Source organism: Acanthopagrus latus, chromosome 14 (assembly GCF_904848185.1).
Source record: "Acanthopagrus latus isolate v.2019 chromosome 14, fAcaLat1.1, whole genome shotgun sequence".
Classification (NCBI taxonomy): Eukaryota; Metazoa; Chordata; class Actinopteri; order Spariformes; family Sparidae; genus Acanthopagrus; species Acanthopagrus latus.
The window spans coordinates 10,075,847-10,090,487 of NC_051052.1; the positions used below are offsets into that span (position 1 = coordinate 10,075,847).

The 14,641-nt window shown below is 45.2% G+C and overlaps 2 protein-coding genes across 4 annotated transcripts; both read right to left on the reverse strand.

Annotated features, from left to right (window-relative positions):
* Nucleotides 1-1,003: 1,003 nt before the first annotated feature.
* gpr85 (G protein-coupled receptor 85) lies at nucleotides 1,004-6,093 on the reverse strand. 3 transcript variants are annotated; one of them, XM_037120891.1, is made up of 2 exons: nucleotides 5,843-6,093; nucleotides 1,004-4,342 (listed from the first exon to the last, which is right to left on the reverse strand). In XM_037120891.1, exon 2 carries the CDS (start codon nucleotides 4,189-4,191, stop codon nucleotides 3,058-3,060), a length of 1,134 nt encoding a protein of 377 aa, XP_036976786.1. In that variant the 5' UTR covers nucleotides 4,192-4,342; nucleotides 5,843-6,093; the 3' UTR covers nucleotides 1,004-3,057. The 3 variants fall into 3 exon arrangements, with proteins under 3 accessions (XP_036976786.1, XP_036976787.1, XP_036976788.1); XM_037120892.1 differs by lacking the exon at nucleotides 5,843-6,093 and adding an exon at nucleotides 5,424-5,723; XM_037120893.1 differs by lacking the exon at nucleotides 5,843-6,093 and adding an exon at nucleotides 4,692-5,197.
* A 2,222-nt stretch (nucleotides 6,094-8,315) lies between these two features.
* On the reverse strand, nucleotides 8,316-9,162 carry LOC119032867 (small integral membrane protein 30-like). Its single transcript, XM_037122473.1, has one exon. The coding sequence runs from the start codon at nucleotides 9,075-9,077 to the stop codon at nucleotides 8,889-8,891; it is 189 nt and encodes a 62-aa protein (XP_036978368.1). The 5' UTR covers nucleotides 9,078-9,162; the 3' UTR covers nucleotides 8,316-8,888.
* Nucleotides 9,163-14,641: the final 5,479 nt, after the last annotated feature.

Here is a 14,641-nt window from a genome sequence, read left to right on the forward strand (position 1 = left end):
ATGTTAGCTGTCAGACATCGTCAACATGGTGTTATCACAGTCTTCTGCAGGGGAATACCACTCAATCTGAGAATCAACACGGCGCGATCTTGCCGACTGAATTACCTCCACCGTCACACCCCAATGTTCCACGTTAGCTTTTTGCATTCAGGTATTTCAGTCGATTTCCAGAGAAGTTCGTTCGGTGTCCTCGAGCAAGCTGATGAAGCCTTTGCACAGAAGTTATGAGAGAACACACCGTTCTTAACTTTTCCCAATTCCATTTTCATTCCCAGTGCAAGCCGCACTCCAATGTGACCTCAACAAACGTGAGCGGACGGGTACGAACCACCGTGTCATTTGTGACCACGGGGAGGACATTCATTAATCCAGAGAGGGTTTCTGCCCCATTATTCCACATGGGAGTCGCATACATTACATCTGAAATTCAGTGGTATTCCCCTTTAACACGGAATGAGAGGCTCGCCAGGGTGAGTGTGCCCCGCAGATATATATGTATATATATATATATATATATATATATATTCATGGAGATTATTCCCATTAAATGTCAAACAAACTTCACATTCAATGACAAGGGTTTGTCAGCGTACATTCTGTCTCGACGAGCCGTCCCAAGGTCTCGAACGACAGGAGAGACTGCGTCCCAGAAGAAGACACACATGAAAGTTGCATCACTTGTCTCACACAACATACATGACACACAGAACCCTCGCAGAAGCCAGCAAGAGACATCTGCACACAAAATATGGACATCATCACATCGCAGCAGAGGATTGTTTTAGGCGTTTTGTCATGACTTCAGGTGAGGAACAGACATTTTCGAACCACGTGACCAAAACACCATTTCAAAACACGAACCCGTGACTGCACCAATTCTGAAGGGACGGTTGGGGTTGGGGGCGGGGGTTTTGCAGATGCGCCCCCCCCAACAGCTGCCGCTGCGGCCGCAAACACGGCGCGATCTCCACCCCAGTGAGAGGGATTAAAAAAACAAATGCTGTAAAATGGAAACTTTTTATTTTTCAAAAAAAGCAACAGATTACACAGGTAACTTTCAGCAAATGCAATCCTAACTGAAAACTGTACTCACATTCGGGACTTCAAAAATGAAAGACTCACATACTTACACACAGTCTATCTATAATATACAAAAAAGAATACATAATAAATATTAAAATGGCCACAAGAGAAAAAAAGTAAGTCATCGAAAAACAATCAGTAGAGAGCAAATGTAGGGAAAGTAGAAACAAGACGGTGTGCCTTAAATGTCTTTTTTTTGTTGTTTTTTTTTTTTTCTTTCTTCCTTGTTGTTGTTTTGTTTTGTTGTTTTTTTTTTGTTCTTTTACATTTTTTACAAATTGTGCAAGATTTTCATACTAAGGCTCTGGTCTTGAAGTGACTGTTGTCTGATCCACGCAGCACGCACGCACGGACGCACGCACGCTCCGAAACGCACACCCACACACTCACTGACACACACGCTCACTCACGTGCACTCACTCTCACACACACACACACACACACACACACACACACACACACACACTCCCTGTGCTCTGAGCACTCTGTGGGGTGTAGCAAACCATTGCAGAATCAAAAATGGGCTGCTCAGTGTATGGCCTGTGATGCTCATGGGAGTGGACCAGCTTTTTGAGAAAAAAAACATAAAAAATGGACATGCACTTCACATTGATGCGATAAAGAAAACGAAAAAAAAAGCCTCCCCTCGCATCTATAAAAAAAAAACCAAAAACGACTTCTTAGGAGTGAATGGAATAAAAATAATTGTAAAAAATAATAATAATAACCCAACAACCAAGAAACATGACAATATCATAACCATTAAGGCAAGAACACCTGGAGTGGCATCAGCAATACTGTAACAATATGATAGTGTTTAGGTACATGGATATGATTAAACATTTAACTACTTCTTCAATGTCTTTTTTAAGCACAAGGTTGTTCTTAAAAGCAACGTCTTTTTGAAAATTCCAAACATCATTTCATCTTTTTTTTTCCCTCTTTTTTTTTTTTTTTTGTTGTAAAAGGTGATAAGAAAAAAGAACAATGCCAGACACTAGGGACATAATGGATCGTAAAACTACAAGGAAAAAAAAAAAATCATTTCTAGTTTTAAGTTGCGACTTCAAAAAAACCACACATCTGTAAATCCCCCATCGTTAAAGCCCCCCTCCCCCTCCCCCGCTCCCCCGGTAAATGAAAAAGATATCACTTACATTAAAACCATTTTTATCCTCTTGTGGTGGTGTATTCCAACAGTCACCAAGTTTTTGCTTTACTTACAGCGATTGTGTAGTCTGTTGCAAATTAAAGCATTCATCGTTTAGTTTGGAGAGGGAAAAAAAAAAAGAGGGGGGTGGGGAGGAAAAGTTGTCCTTTGCAATGCAACTGTTGACCCAAAAAAAAGCATCTTTACATCTTCTTTTTAGTGCAACTCTTAAAAATGTAAAACATTTCCAGTGACTCCTTGAGAGGTATCATTTCTTTGTTTTTTGTTCTTTTTTTTTTCTTTTTCTTTTCATATTCATGGATTTCACACCTCACAGAATAAACGCATCTTTCGTCGAAAATATCCAAAGCAAGAGGAGGTCTTGTTTTTTATTGTTTTGTCAATTTCTTTTCTCTTTTTTTTTTTTTTTTCAACTTTTTGCTTCTCTGCATTGGCATGGCCTTCCACAACGTCTGTTTACTAGAACATAAACACAGGAGGGGCATCCAGACCTCCTGCGTGTATTCCCCATTTCCCCTTTGGCCTCCATGTTTGAGACGTTTTTTTTTGTTGTTGTTGTTGTTGTTTTTTGTACTCAATCGCCCCGGCGGAGCCTCGTGATTGGCAGTCCACACTTCTACCTCTGAAAAGAAGGGGTTAGGAGGAGGAGGGACAGGAGGGGAAAAACCGGAGGGTGGAGAGAAGAGAGATAGAAGAGAGAGTGCGCTGTACAATGGGAGCAGGCCCAGATCAAGATCAATCAGGGAAATAGAGACATAGATGAGAGAAAAAAAAGGAAGAAAAAAAAGCCCACAGCAAAACCTTCATATAACGCAGTAGGGTTCCCTTGGTAACCTGGATTTTCTGCAGTAGAGGAGTGTGGTGCTGAAGCAGCGCCGGAGCTCCCTGTTGGAGAAGATGCAGATGAAAGGATTGACCCCGGCCTGGGCAAAGCTCATCCACACGGCTGCCGTCAGGTAGCCCCCAGGGACCACGGGGCCCCTTGCAAACACCCGCCAGTAGCAGGCGACCAGATAGGGCCCCCACAGTGCCAGGAAGAAAAACGTCATGATGTAGAACATCCTACTAATCCTCTTCTCTGTTTTGAACTCATCCAATACCAGTAGACGCCTGCGGCCCGCTGCGTTGCTGTTCTGCCGGATGCCCAGCAAAGTGGGCGGGGTGGGGCCTCGGCCGAATCCAGCCAGCCAGTTGGCCGCCGCCTGCCCGCTCGCGCCTGGCCCGTGGAAGGTCCAGTTCTGGCTGACGGCAGGCACGAACTGGACAGGCTTCATCTTTCGGCGGTCGTGGACGAAGAAGATGAGCTTGAGGTAAACCAGCTGTGTGGCCAGGAGGATGAGCGCCAGCAGGAGCATGAAGCCCAGCGAATCGTTCGCCCTGAAGGAGCGGTGCTGGAACGTGCACTGGTCCTCCTCCCGGATGAAAGAGTACGTCCCCACGTCCAGCACCGGCGGGAACGCCATCGCCACCGACAACGTCCACACCATGCAGATAACAGCTAGGCAGGTCCAGAAGGTCAGCCTCTTGGTGTAGAAGCGGTGATGTGCGATGGCAAGGTAGCGCGTGACGCTGACGCAGAACAGCATAAACGCCGTGTGGAAACAGGAGAGCACACCCAGGAAGGCGATCACCTTGCAGGTCAGCGTGCCGTAGGTCCAGGCAGATCCATTCTTGACGGAGGTGAAGACAAAGGGGAAGCAGATGGCGGAGCGCAGGATATCAGACGCGCACAGGTCCAGCAGGAAATAGTAGGGCGCCCGGTGCAGGCTCTTGTCTTTGACCAGCAGGATGGAGATCAGGAGGTTACCGACCACGCCGACTCCGATGATGAAACCCAGTGAGGTCAGTTTGAGGAACGTGGCGAGAGGAGAGACATTCTGCAAGATGGTGTGGTCCCCTGCATGGCTATAGTTCGCCATAGATGGAGGAGGGATCATAAAGATAGCGGAATAGCTTCAGCCAAGTATCATGATCTAGAGGTGGCGGGGGGAGGCGTTAGATCCATTTGGCGGCGTGTTTTGAAGAGGTTTCCAGGCATGTAGGCAACCTCTCCTCTAAGGCATCCTTTGTTCCTTTGTCTCATCACACCTAAAAAAAAATATCATCCACCCATCAGCATTCAGTCCCGTACAACAGCTGCATTGTTTCTCAACTGCCCTTGCACAATCTAGACTGCGATAAGCAATAATTTTCCCTTCTGCCTGCCTGCCTGCCTGACATTCACTTATTTATATATTTATTTTTTTTGCGTTTTAACATTTAGAGTGGCACGCCGAGCTGAGGGGGAGCTCCGCTTCTCCAATACTTTAGTCTAGATACAAGCAGACAGACGGACACATAGACAGACAGTGATGGAGCTTAATTGGATTAAGAAAAAAAAAGATTATTATTAAGAATGAACAAAAAAAAACAACAAACAAACAAAAAAAATGCTTACGGCCGAGAGTACTCTCCACCAGACTCCATTTAAAAAAGACGCATTTTAACAGAAACGGGGTTAGAGCGCAGAATAAGGGGGGCTCGGTTTGGGATTCGTTTGGTAGATTTTTTTGAGGGGAAATGCGGTCCAAAAAATAAATAAATGAAAAAGCTCTCCTTTTTCTTCTTCTCCTCCTTCTTCTTCTTCTTCTTCTTGATCACACCCTACACCCTGCAGAACAGAGGACGGCTCTTCTGAAAGCGGCGGATGCCTCGAACAAACTCGCCCTGCCTTTCTGCCATTGTGGCACGCAAAGGAAAAAAAAAAAAAAAAAAAACGACGGCGGGCGCATACATGATAAAAGCATCCGTGTTTCTGCTCTGATTAAAGGTTAACTGGATTACGTTAATAAGCAGTGCTCTCGTTAGGGACGTTTTATTGAGCCCAGCCTCCATTTTTTTTTCTTCCTCTGTCATATCGAGCTTTTTATTGACGAGTTATTAAGAAGAGCACACTGTTTCATTCTGACACCAGAAGCCGCATTTCGACATCATTTCGCGTGTTAATGCGCGGGTGTGATCGTCAAAGCCAGGATGGAGAGAGAGAGGGGGGGAGGTTTGAAGTGACAATAACAAGCCTGCTGGTGGTAATATTATGGGATGTTTCAAGTCGACACACAGTCTAGTTACATCTATACAGCCTATATATATTCTTTTTTGAACAAACACTGCTCGATCGGTGCCTACTTACGTGTTTAAATTGCGTCCTGCCGATGAGTCAGTCGGGTATTTCTTTCTCTCCTCTCTTTCTTTCTTTTTCTTTTCTTTTTTTTTCTCCTTTCTTTACGCGCGACAGATTTCACCAAAAAAACACACGGCGCGTCAAAACCGTCGTCCTTCCATCCCGATCGGCCGGGCGAAGCAGCACAACACCGCGGCGGATCCGTACGTCCATTAGACTAGAAAATATATATATATTTTCCCCCCCAAGTCCTTCCCGCTACGAATTGCCCAGAATCGCAGCCACCACACAAGACAAGGCCAAAAAACAAAAAAAAAAACGGAGAGAGAGACGGAGAGAGATAGAGATAGAGAGAGAGAGAGCGAGAGCGACAGACAGACAGACAGACAGACAGACAGCCGATCACAAGATCAATCAAAGGTCCATACCTGTTGATAATCCGATTTCGCTTCTCTTCCCGGACGTTATTTACATTGCACGGGTCGGGTATTTCGCTGTTTTTCGAAAAGCCTGATTTGTTGCCTGCCCCCTTTTTTCCTCCACGGTGAATATCCTACAGTAAACGGAGCCCAGTGCGCATGCGCCCTGCATCCCTATTTGTGAACCAAGACGCGTCTTGTCTCTTGTTGCAGCAGCAGCAGCAGCAGCGGCTCCCTCTCTCACGGCAACATCTGCTCGACGGGGCCGCTGCTGGTCGTTACAGCAGTAGTTATCGCCCCCCGTCCCCTCCCCCTCTGGTAACGTGGAATGTAACGGATTACTTTTTTTTTTGTTTAATGCGGTTGATTTTACTGTCCCGATGAAAAGGCATCCTTGCGACGATCAGACTGAGTTCGAAAAAATGCGTTTCAGATCACAAGTAGGCCGAGATAAAATCTGATCATATTTAAATTGGACAAAATCCAAATGAGGTTCTGCACAGGCCCACCCCCCACCCCTGCTCATGCTTCCCCTCATCAGATGCATTTAGCGACAGCATTTATGTATTGTCAACATTACTCATACACAATAGCTCCAAGTCTGCCTCTCATCATGCTCATGCATGTTTCACGCCGCAGAAATGTCGACCATTATGTACAAAGCGAGGGGGTTAAGTCAGGCAGCCTAGTTCACCTCAAGCTAGAGCGACTTCCCCTGTACTGTATATGCATAATTGACGAGCACTTTGCGCACTGTTGTTCATTCTGCCCAAGCGGCATCATAAATTCATGGGATCTGATTTCTCAGCCATGTATGGAACGCTGTGATGTCATGAGCGGTGTAACAAGTGAGTGATGCACGCGGCGAGATGTTCCCTTTGTATCTACCTGGCCTGTAAAATCATGAATATTCATGATCATGCATGTAGGAAGCATGTCACCGCTGTGTCACACAGTAGGGTGTGAGCCAAGAGTCAACAAGTGCAGTCGGGATGCAGTGACAGAGAGAATGAATGATTGTTCCAAAAAAGAGAAGCGCTCACGCCCTCCGGCTAGATTGAAACGAAGGCCTTCGTGATTTTGTGCACGGCCAAATACCTCCTAATGAAACGCCACTCATTCTGGGCGCAGACCTTGTAATTATTTTGATGTATCGTCATCCCAAGGTTAATTAAAAATCTTTAATCATCAGTTCAATTGTCAATCACAAGCAATACAGTTGATCCTTTCTCTATAAAAGTGAGTTTCATAGAAGACAACATTGGTTAGAAATAGTGAAAACCTCACTATATTTGGGAAAGTCCTCGTGCTTTACTCAAGTACGTGGACATTTGGGTAAGTTTACATTTTCACTTCATCGACTACTTTACAAATGGAGCCACCTAAATGAAAAACATTATAAACTGACGAAACATAATACTCTGACAAATATTAAGCTTTCCTAAAACATTCCTTCCTCTTCACCTCGACTCCTTACAGTAAATCATTGTCCTGCAGTGATGCAGTGTTACTGAGTACATCTACCCAGTTACAAGTTATTTTGCAGATCACATGCTGCATCAGAGCCACAGCAACATATTTTTAAATTCATTTATTCTATATGATTAAAGAAACTGAATAATCTGCCAGGTCGATAATCAGTATATACACACATGTAAATATACGTGCAATTAACTTTAGTTAACTAAGCAATATTTTTCTGGTTACTATGCAGAATTTGACAAAACATTCTTAAAGATTAAAGCAGTAACTTCACCTTTTTTTTGACTTGCTAGGCATCTAAAGAGACCAATCCACCATAAACCCCTCTTCTGGTTTGATTTGAATCCCACAGAGATTAAAAAAAAAAAAAAAAAAGATTGGCAGATATGTCAGTCAGAAAGTTAAGATCACTAAATTGTCTAAAAAATGAATAGAGTTTGGTGTAGTGGAACTTGCTGTCTTCTTACCTGCCCCATTATGCATTTATACTGTGACCCGTTCCTTGGGGTCTGGGACTATGAACTAGCTGACTGTAACAGTAAATAAAGCAGTGGAAATCTTCTCTACCTGGACCAACAAGAGCAGAACCGTCCTAACAATCTTATGTGTGTGTCAAAAGACAAAATGTATGATACTTTGAGTACATTTTCTTAGTATTTTTACATTGTTGCATTGCAATTTTTTGGATCTTTACTTGTTAAACCACTGATCTGCTCTGGGTTTTAACATTTCTGTCAATATCAGACAGTTCTGGCATAAACTACAGCAAGAATGATGTTAATGTAGCCCAAAGTTGAAGCGTGCGTGTGGCCTCCTCCACCTATATGAGAGAAACCACAAATCTGTGTCGTAAGTCTGCGATTAAAACCTTCTCGGAGTACGAAAAGTTTTGGTTTTGAACAAATCCAGGAAGGTGATCCGTCCCACGTGTGGGCGTGAGAGCACTCTCAAGTGTGATTAATGACACAGCGGGTTATTGAAGCACCATGCACACTGGGAGCTGCGAAGAGCATCAGAATGAATCAATTTATTTAGGCTCCGAAAGCCGCTGTCACACATTTTTAAAGCAGCAGAAAATCGCGACAACAACGACAGCTCCGCTCGTGTCCCATCAGCCACCACACTTCTTGAGATTATTGTGCTTCAAACAGTGGCGATGCTGCGCTGCAGGCGCACATGACAACACAGAGGGGAATCACAGTGATCGCTTCAAAACTATGCAAGATATGCACAACAAAAGTTAAAAAGAATAATAAATGCAAGCAGGCTTTTCCATACAGAAGCCAAGCTGTGTTTGGTCTCTTGATTCTTCAGCAGTGCAAACGAGTAACAGTTCCTGGTTCTGGACTTCCTGGATGTTTCCTGTCCACGTGCTTCCCGCTGCGCATTATCAGCCCCCTCCTCCTCCTCCTCCCTTTGTAAGGCACGTCTCATATCGGTCGCCTCGACACAAACCTTGTGCCGCCAAGGTGCATAATATCAGGGTCATCCGAGAGGTAATAATAATGCGGTGGGGGTGACAGCAGGACGGGACGGTGAGAAGAGTCCCCCTCCTCCTCCTCCCTCCTCCTTATCACAGCTGTCCGTTCCGCTTCCGAGCGTACCAGCCGAGGCAGGCGCAGAAGCCCACCACGGTGAGGATGGTGCCCAGCAGCAGGGCCAGAGCGTCGCCCGCGTCGTACGCCTCCGCCGGGGCGACCAGGGAGAGCAGCAGCAGGCAGACGAGAGCTGCGGCGCTCGGAAGTTCGAGTTTGGGAGCCATGTTGAACTGTTGTTTTTTTTTTCGGGAAGCTTGGGTTGCGCCTGCGTTCTCAGTCAGATGACGGCGGGACTTCCTGGTGCGCTCAGCCAATGGCAGAGCAGCTTTAATTCTAACCCTCCTGGATGCTTTTCTTTTTTTTTATTTTACTTTCTCCCTCTTGAAGGAGATTCACTTTTTATATCAGTGGCACAGACATAAATACACAGTTCTGTTTTTTTTTTTTTTACCGAAATAAAAATGCAAGCTGTTTCATATTCAGGCTACTGATTCTGCAGTGAGTGGGTTGGTGACACTGCTGCTGCGACCAGGCTGACAGGCCGTCACTGCCCCCCCCCCCCCCCCCACCCTCGGGCCCTGCTATAAACAAAGGAGACTCTTTCACATCCGTCAGGCTCATCAACAGCTCTCGTCTGAAGACAAACACGTGTTGACACGCGCGGGCTATCACTGTGTGTTGCATGTGACACTTGTTGGTCAAGGTCAGATCATGGCGGGGAGAAAAAAACAAACAAAAAAACTCCACAAGACGAGCGCTCGCCTCGCGGTTTTGCGAACTCTCCATGTCCGTATTTCAATTTTCCACCCTCTTATCTCCGATTCAGACCCAGCTGTGCAGCGCCTCGGTCACGCAACCACCACCACACACACACCCCCCCCCCCAACATCTCCTGAAACATGCCTGAAATCGGCGGCGACACGACGAACTAAACATCTCGGGCTCGCGCTACAAAACGTTTGGCTTGCAGAGTTGTGTGTGAGTGCGAGGGCGGGGTTGTGTGCTCTCCTGGGGCACTTTGCCTGTAATTTAATTAGAGCGCACAAGCCAAAGTAAAATATTGACCTTGTAAGGCTGCCATACCTCTGTACCTGCCTGCTCCCAGCGAGGAGATGAATAGGCGCAGGTTCGCCCTCTCTGCTCGCCTTTTTTTTTCTCCGCTCAGCGTACACACTCTCTCTCAATCTCTCTCTCTCTCTCTCTCTCTCTCTCCTGCTGTCTGTTTGGCAGGCGGTTTTCTCGCGCAGTTTTTCCTGAGCCTTGCCCGATCTCTTTGGCGGCCCACATGTCCATTACTGGCGTCCCCCAAAGAGCTTCCTGTTTGGATGATAAATAAGAAAGCAGTAAATTCCACACTGATTCCCCAAACTGAAGTAAGTTTTCAGCCCTTAATAGTGTCATAAAAATCCAACTTAATAGAGGTTTTCAACGTGTTAAGCCATCAGAAAATGTCCCCCCAGATTCACACTCTGGTAACTACACCGGCGGATGCACAAAGCAGCATCAGCAGCACTTACCCTGGATCTCAGCGGTGTAGGTAATTGATCAGTGGGAGGACGAGAGAATATCCAGAAATGAGAGTGTTTGTCTAACAGGCCAGGACAGTGACATTAATCTTCCCCGCTTATGTGTTCTGCATCGTAATGCGCTGCTCAGCACCTGAGCGTCCCTGAATCTGTACGCCAAAGAGGCAGATAAAGGACTCATTCCGTGACAAACTTCATTTTCGAGACTTCATTTTGAAGTCCACACTGAAATTTGAATTCTCTCGAAAGGAAACAGTAATGATGTCGCAGGCACCGGGCAGATGTTTCTTTTTCTCAAGGGGATAAAAAGAAAAAAAAAAACATTTGTGGAGATATTGCTCTGGAGGCTGCTGCGAGTGCCGTCCTCTCATTCATGCCTGCGCTGATTACGTTCCCCTAGCTTCCCTCACCAGAGCTAGCCTGCTAACTCTGTTTGGACCTTCCCGGGCCAAACACCAGCCCCTCTTGTGCCCTCTCAGCTGGTTTGATGTTATTTTTTTCAACTAATATAATGAGGAAAGCAAACACACATTTTTATTTGTTGAAAAAAAAAAGAAAAAGACATGGAGGGATTTTTGTAGATAAGCTGAACTTGCCGTTGTCGGGTGGACTGGCCCTTTTTTGGTTTTTCCAATTAGCTAATTACTAATTACTTTGACCAAACACGCACATTTGGATTTGCAACCAAAAATCAATTGTGATTTCAGTTCAACTTCAGCTCCACTGCGCTCTGCTTGTCACCAAGTCCAACTTTTTATTCATCCCCTCCATTGTGACTTTGAGAGATATTTCTTCCCCTCACTGCCGCTTCCTGCCAGGAATGAGCGGGCGTACCCGGCAAAGGAAGGCGCCCCATAAAAATGTCTGTCTCAGCTTGTGTTTGAATCCAATGTCGATGTATTAAACCTCTCGCACCGTGTGTGTCTGTGTGTGTCGGCGTCATGTTCCTGTCAATGGTGGCTGCCCGGCTGCCAAAGCAGAACAGCCGCAGTCCTTCCTGTTTAATCGAGACTGTCTTCAACAATGCTCAGTGTCCAGTATTTACAAGACTTTATTTTGGCCAAGGACGCAATGCAGTCGCTATCCATCCTCAAGTATTTTAAAGGCGGGATGAACTGCGGAGGGCCAGTTTTTTGTTTTTTTTTACCGAGGCCTTGGTTTTTCTGAGCATCATCCGTCCTCAATTACTTTCCACAACAGTGAGGACGGAGCTCCACCTTTTCAAACCGGGGCACAAAACACCCCCCACCGAAGATTAATTATGTTCTGAAATTGGTTTCCCTACAAAACACTGAAAAGCTGCCCCTTTAAAGCAATCACGGGCTTTTTGTAGTGGTACGGTGCACGATCCATAATGAATTGTACTGTGAGGGACATGACAAATGGATTTTCCTGTGTCTTTTTGTGGCGGCGTTTGAAGACCTCGAAACACTTACGAGGCCCTGAATCAACACGGGGGGAAAAAAAGAAAGAAAGAAAGAAAGACAGGGAAAGGGCAGCTTGGTCGTGTGTAACATAGTGCTGGACCACGCTGACTCACGCACTGTTAGAGACGTGGGATGAGCTTAAAAAAAAAAAAAGAAAGAAAGAAAAAGACATCACAAACCTGCAGTAGATGAATGACGCAGTGTAATTATCTATTCATACTGGAAGCTGAGAGAGGGAGTCTGAGGGTGGATGCTCGACAATCACGCATCTGAGTGTTACGCTGACAGTTGCATAATGTCTTAAAGGGTAATCGATTCATCCTCGCGCTCGACGCTTTTGTTTTTTCCCTTTGCGAAGACTCGAAATTCGCTCGAGACGATTCGTCACACTTGAATATTTGGTTCCTTGTTTTCTGCCGGTGTGACGTCACCTGCACTCTCGGCGCACTCGGGTGATATTTGAGAGAGAGCAGCTGTGTATTCAGAGGTAATATCAAAAAAAAAAAACAAACAAATAAACCAGTGATGGTGCAAGAAACAGCTTATGTAAATGTTTTCTTTCTTGGCTGAACAAGGTCACTGTTGAGCTGCTGAGTGCCAAGTCTTAGATGTCCCAGAAACTAGAAGAAAGAGAAAAGCAGCACCTGCCAGAAATGTTCCTCTGCCGCGATTGATCTGTTTACTGAAATTAATGTAAAAGCGATGGCCGCCTGGAAAGTAGGAAAAATTCCAATCCGTCTGATATATTTTTTTTTTTTCTAGGCAGGCTTTCTTCAAACATCCTTTTAAAGCCAGAATCCAATTTGAAAAGTTATCGACGTTCCCTTTGTAAGTAGTCGGTGGTGGTGTTTCTGAAGATCTGCGTTTTTTTTTGTTTTGTTTTGTTTTATGGGCTGCGGGTCAACATGGTTACTGAAAGAAGAAGGAACATTCCACCCTCAACACAACTGTATCGCCTGACAGAGGTCGTGTGGTGAAAACGAGTGATCCGACGACAGCTTACTTGAACATCAAGCCGACGCGGAGCAGGAATAGTTTGATCCAGTGCGGTGAGGGAACTATCTGGCTGTTCAACTGCTAAATCACACAGGTTCCCAGACGTTTCAGACCATGCACACAACATATACCAAGCCAAATTTGATGAAACAGTGCGCGTACCACAGCGAAGGATTCACTGCTCTGCCGTGAGGTCATCAGCGAGATGCTCTTTTCAGATCAGTTCAAGTGTGTCTTTTTTGTTAAGGATGGATGGATGTGTAAGTTCATTAAAACGTAAAAATTGAACGCTGCAGCCGGTGGAGTTTTCCCCCTCTTGCTCGCCGTTGGAAACAACACAGGTTTAAGGCACTTCTGCATTGGCATCCCCTTTTTCAGGCACAGCTATGTCCATTTCTGTAATTAAAATCTATGGAAAAAAAAATCAAAAAATTCCTGTAGGATGCTAAAACGCTCCATAAAGCTGAGAGCAGCTGCACAATCGTGAGAACATTTTCTGTCAGGCCGTCAGAACAGTGGTCTCCTTGCGACTTTCCCCTATAGAGTTTCTTATGGAAATGAGTAGAGGCATAATTGATGCCTGCAGTGTGTAGCAGCACAATTCTACACCAGCCCTAAGCTTAAACAAGTAATGTGACAAATACGTTTCAAAAAAATAAAGCACCCTGAAACAATGTCTACCAGCGTACCAAAGTGATTTATTACACAAAATGTAAAACTAATCATAAAAAATCAAATCACCTTGGTTTACGAAATGATAACTGTTTAACAGTCCGGGCCCTTCACATTTTTCACATTTCTAGTGATGAATTTCCTGCAGCATATTTTTCTTTTTCGTCTTCTATAATAGATTGTGTTTTGCAGAACTGTTCAAATAGATTCAGCTCGTCGGCATTCTGCTTCACTGACGAGTTTCTCCGGGACAAAACAGACGGACGCCTCCAAGATAGATGGAAAACGGTGCTGTCCTGATTGACTCAAGGTGATCAAGTTTTCCTCAGCCGCACACTAATGTGTAGCCCCGCGTCAAATATGGCCGACAGCCGAGTACATCACAGTTATTCATTGCGTGTGCGCGTGTGCGCCTATGTATATGCATGGGGAGATTGATAGCTCGTCACATTTCCTGTCATGGTGTAAATGTCACCTCTGTTGCTCGCAATGATGAACGCAATCATGTGGTTGGTTCATCATCTGCCGGGTTCGCTTCCATGCAGATACACACACGCGCATGCACGCACATGCACACACACACACACAACAGAAAGCCATAGGTGTCACAGGTTTGAAGACGGAGAGCGTGAATCATTGATTTGACACTTGTGTGTGTGTGGTGTGGTTGGTTGAATGGGTTTTGGAAAACACGCTTATCTGCCTTCTCCGCCGAGGCCGAGGTGAAAACATTGACACCACTTTCAAACAAATATTATCAAGCTTAAGCCAGTAGATGGTGAGCTTGTCTTAGCATTAAGACTGCGAGCAAGGAAAGGACAACGGTTGCCTCCAACATTCTGTGCCAACGTGCTAGACTAATTTGTATGCTAGTATGTGAGATTATTCCAAACATAAGCATGAATCCAATGGGCTATTTTCAGGGGAATATTACGTAGCCTTAATATTCCACAATGCATTGCCCAGTGACAACCACATGACAGAAAATGGTGGACAGCGACCAAGTCAGCTTAGCCAATAACACTTGAATTTAAGTGTAAGAATAAGGTTTCACTGCCAGCCACAATATATTTTCAGATATCATCGTTATGTCACACCATTGTATGGAGATATGTCGATACACTGTTGTGGTCGCAACAGCTAGCTTACATCGAGCGGCTAGCATTA

Bases quoted from the DNA above. Each gene is read 5' to 3' on its own strand.
- LOC119032867 (XM_037122473.1), bottom strand. From the start codon at position 9,077: ATGGCTCCCAAACTCGAACTTCCGAGCGCCGCAGCTCTCGTCTGCCTG.
- gpr85 (XM_037120891.1), bottom strand. From the start codon at position 4,191: ATGATCCCTCCTCCATCTATGGCGAACTATAGCCATGCAGGGGACCAC.